This window comes from Mauremys mutica, chromosome 5, assembly GCF_020497125.1.
Source record: "Mauremys mutica isolate MM-2020 ecotype Southern chromosome 5, ASM2049712v1, whole genome shotgun sequence".
Lineage (NCBI taxonomy): Eukaryota > Metazoa > Chordata > Testudines > Geoemydidae > Mauremys > Mauremys mutica.
The window spans coordinates 13,549,098-13,553,140 of NC_059076.1; the positions used below are offsets into that span (position 1 = coordinate 13,549,098).

At 56.1% G+C, this 4,043-nt stretch overlaps 1 protein-coding gene across 1 annotated transcript; it reads left to right on the forward strand.

Moving 5' to 3' along the window:
- The first annotated feature begins 986 nt into the window (after positions 1 to 986).
- Positions 987 to 3,798, forward strand: MBOAT4 (membrane bound O-acyltransferase domain containing 4). The gene is made up of 3 exons (XM_045018494.1): positions 987 to 1,092; positions 1,392 to 1,616; positions 2,835 to 3,798. The coding sequence occupies exons 1-3, from the start codon at positions 1,076 to 1,078 to the stop codon at positions 3,796 to 3,798; spliced, it is 1,206 nt and encodes a 401-aa protein (XP_044874429.1). The 5' UTR covers positions 987 to 1,075.
- Positions 3,799 to 4,043: the final 245 nt, after the last annotated feature.

Consider the following 4,043-nt stretch of genomic DNA (forward strand, 5'->3'; position numbering starts at 1 on the left):
TCCCTAATTGATCAGCAACGTAACCATGAAACAACGTTAACCAGGATGACTTTAAGTGAGGAGTTACTGTACAATGAACCAAACAGAAAGCCACAGCTGGATTCAATGCACAAGCCTACATTTTCAGAGATGCCAAGCACCCCCTCTCCCACCAGCATGTGAGGGCACTGCAGGTCACCAGCACTTTTAGGAATCAAGTCACTTTGGGTTGGATGCCCAGGTTGGACAGTTTGGGCCAAAGCCTCCACTGAGGATTTACCAGCCTGGAGAACACAAACAAAGTTCAAATCAGAGGACTTCACCGGAGCCCTTACTGTGTATCCACCATGGACTACAGTCCTCTGGAAAGCTGCCTGGCTGGCTAGCAGGGCAAACTCACAAGTGGCACCTGTCTCATTGGGAGGTTGGGAGAGTTCTCACAGGCCCAAAGGGTTGGCTCACAGAATGTGGCATCCTCCACCCTGTCAGTCACAGCAGCGATCAGGTTAGATGCGTATCTAGGCTGCACAGGTACCCAGCCTCTAACGGGTGGAGGAACAGGCAACTATGGGCAGCTAAAGCAGAGAAAAGCGTAAGACGATGCTGGTGGATGGTGAGTCCCTGGAGATCAGAGAGCTGGCAGTGCTCAGCACCTTCGTGCTTGTGATGATCAGCATCATGGTGCTCTGTTAGGGTCAGGAAATTACCAAGGGAGGTACAGCTTCAAGTGCTCTGAGGGTTTCCCTCTGCCCCTGGGTGAGTGCCAAGCTCTGCCAGGAAGAACTGAGCACAGCAGTGTGGGGAATGTCTCGCCTGCTGCCCAGGACATTGGCAAGGGTTCAGAGAAGAGTGTGTGGCCAAGACGGGTGATGTCAAACACAGCCGCACTGGCATGGGAAACTAAGCCTCCGTTGGCCCAGGGACGATGTTGTGGCAGGGCTGGCTAAAGAGCAGGGCTACACTGGTGAGTTTGTAAAGATTTAGAGACAAAATGTACTTAACCCCGAGAATCACCAGCTATTGCTGGCATTGAAGAGCCTCCAAGGAGGGAACCCAGCAGGGCTTGGGTGGAGGCAGGAGAACACGCCTGGAGAAAATGCAGCACTTGGCCAGGTTTGCTTTGGGGTTGGTGGAGGGATAAGTCTGGAAATGAAGCAAGAGGAAGGCAGTGCCATGAGCTGTCTGGTCCTCAGGGACCGTCTGTTAGATCACTGAAGCAGCGCGGACGAGGGAGGGCAGCGGGAGGGGCAATCTGTACAAAGGCAAGAAGCTACAAGGGATGGCAAGGCCACCCCAGGAGAGAATCGAGAGCCCCACCTCACCCGCAGGCTGCCTTAGTGCTGGGCAACACCGAACCCACTGAACCTCCGCGGCCTCAGAAAGCCTTTGCAAACATTTCTGATTTCTTCTAGGTACGTCTTGCTCCTGGTGGGAGGCTGCCTTCTAGCGTGTGCTGCCATGGGATGGTACGCCCTGCTGCTCTTCATCCCCACCTTCTGCTCCGTGGCCATTTTCCACTCAGTCGGCCCACCGCAGGTCCACACGTGGGCATTTGTGCTCCAGATGTCCTGGCAGACTCTCTGCCACCTGGGCCTGCACTACAGAGAACATTATCTGCAAGGAGCCCCATGCGTCAGGTATCAGGCAGCAATGCACAAGCCCACCTGTTTCCTCAAATGACCCAGCCTGGGCCAGATTTCGCATCAAGACTTGTCCAGATTTTTCTGGGCTGTATGAGCATAACTGCGGGCATAACTGCGAGCAGAATCTGCGTGGTTCCTAGGGGCAGTCACACTCCCCTGAGGACACTCCATGTCTCTTAACACCATGCACTCTCTTTTCACATGAAATGCTATAGCAAGCTGTCCCCGTATTTTACAAAGCTTGTCTTTCCTATGTCTGCTTCAGCATTCTAGGGAGAAGATTTCTCCCACCGTTTAACAGCCTGGTTTTTGCCTTTTCTGTCTCATGCTCAGCACCTTCCAGAGTCATTCAGGGCTAAAATCAGGTGGTCCCAACTTTTCCATATACCTTTCCAGATGTGAAATGTTCATGATCTTTCCAGCATTCGCTCGCCAGGCCGGGCGCTCAGCATCCCCCCAGGGCAGCACTGACGGTGGTGGAATCACTTCTCGTCCATCAGGATGTCAGTCTGCTCCCATCCCTGTCCTGACTCAGCTGTCCCACTTGGGCATCCCACGCTCTGACTGTGCACTGGGTCCGGCCAGCTCCTCCTGGCAAGATGCAGGGCCAGTGCCAGGCACGTTCAGGGGAACAGACAGAAGCGGAGCAGGCCCACTGCAAATAACCAGGCAGTCACTAAGCATGCTGAGGCTTTAAGGTCCGGGTGTGAGGCGTGGGTATTGAGGTTGGTGCCACATGTGGCTCACGGCGTCAACTGGTTTTTGCAGACATGCAGCAGGGTTGGCTCAGCCATCCGTACAGCTGTGTAAGGCAGGAAAATGGGAGGGGCAGGGCAGTGGTTAGTGGCTGCTTATTAAGTTGTGTTTGCAGCACTGAGAGGGAGGCTGAGGCAGAGCTCCACCCGCTATGACCTGATGTTTATACAGGCCAGGTCCAGCCCCATGCAGCCAGAATATGTCTCGATCCAAGCCAGCACAGAAGGGGCTGATGCTGCAGCTGCCCCCTGGCAGTAGTGGCTGGAACTTAACCATGTTCCAGCACTTTCGCAAGGTCATGCCGCGTGGAGGAGGCCATGTCGCTCTCAGGAGCCCTCCGCACAGCGTGACCTCACACGCAGCACCGCTACGTGTCCATTCAGGGGGACACCAGCCCTGGCGTGCACTACGGGACTCCGCTCACCGCCACTCTGCTTGCTCTCTCCCCCCTTGCAGGTTGACGATCGCCCTCTCGTCTCTCATGCTGCAGACGCAGAAGGTCACGTCGCTGGCTCTGGATATCCACGAAGGGAAGGTGACTATGGCAGCTGAGTGGGGGAATGGGAGGGAGCCACTGCTGCGGGCGCTGCCTCTATGCAGCTACCTGCTCTTTTTCCCTGCCCTGCTGGGAGGCCCGCTATGCTCCTTCCGGAGATTTCAGGTCCAGATCCAGGGCTCATGCACTTCACACCCCACACCTCCCTTGAGAGTTGCAGGCCAGAAATGCCTTCGTGCCCTGGCTCTGCACCTGCTGAGAACGGCTGTGAGGAGCTGCATGGCCCCACTGGCCAGCATGACGGACTGCAGAGGCTTTGGCTGCGTGTACGTCATGTGGCGTTCCGCCCTGCTCTTCAGACTGGCTTATTACTCCCAGTGGGTGCTCGACGAGGCTCTCCTCAGTGCAGCGGGCTTTGGGCTGGAGCTTGGCCACGCCCCCGGTGCAGAGGCTGCCTGCAGCGACCTCTCTGATGCAGACATATGGACCTTGGAGACCACCAACAGAATAGCCCTCTTCACCAGGACCTGGAACAGGAGCACTTCCCGGTGGCTGAGGAGACTCGTCTTCCAGCGCAGCCCGGCCCAGCCCCTGTTGGTCACCTTTGCCTTCTCGGCCTGGTGGCACGGGCTCCACCCAGGGCAAGTGTTTGGCTTCTTGTGCTGGGCAGCGATGGTGGAGGCCGATTACCGGATTCACCCTTTTCTCCGTTCGCTTGCAAAGTCCTGGCACACCAAGGTGCTGTATCAGGCCCTGACCTGGGTCCAGACCCAGCTGATTATTGCATACATCACGGCTGCGGTGGAGATGAGGAGCTTCTCTGCACTGTGGCTGCTGGGCGCCTCCTACAACAGCATCTTCCCTCTCCTGTACGGCGTTTCACTGCTGTGGCTGGTTGCGAGAGCCAAAGAAAAATGCGTCTGACCTGCACTGTTCTCCCCACCACCCCCTCATGCTATTCACCAGGAGCCATAAAGAGCATAGGCGAGATGGAGATTGCCCCCTTGGTAGAGAGAAGTTTTCTCTAGGTCTAGGTATGCCCCTAGTCCCCCCTAAACCCATCATCTCATCACATAAGATAGACTCTCACATTCTAAGGCCAGGAGGGACCATTAGATCATCCAGGCTGACCTGCCCCATAGCGCAGACTGAGAACCTCAGCCAGTGAT

Excerpts from the sequence above, each read along its gene's own strand:
- MBOAT4 (XM_045018494.1), top strand. Across the intron at positions 1,617-2,834 it reads CAAGGAGCCCCATGCGTCAG|GTTGACGATCGCCCTCTCGT; the intron begins GTATCAGGCAGC and ends CCCCCCTTGCAG.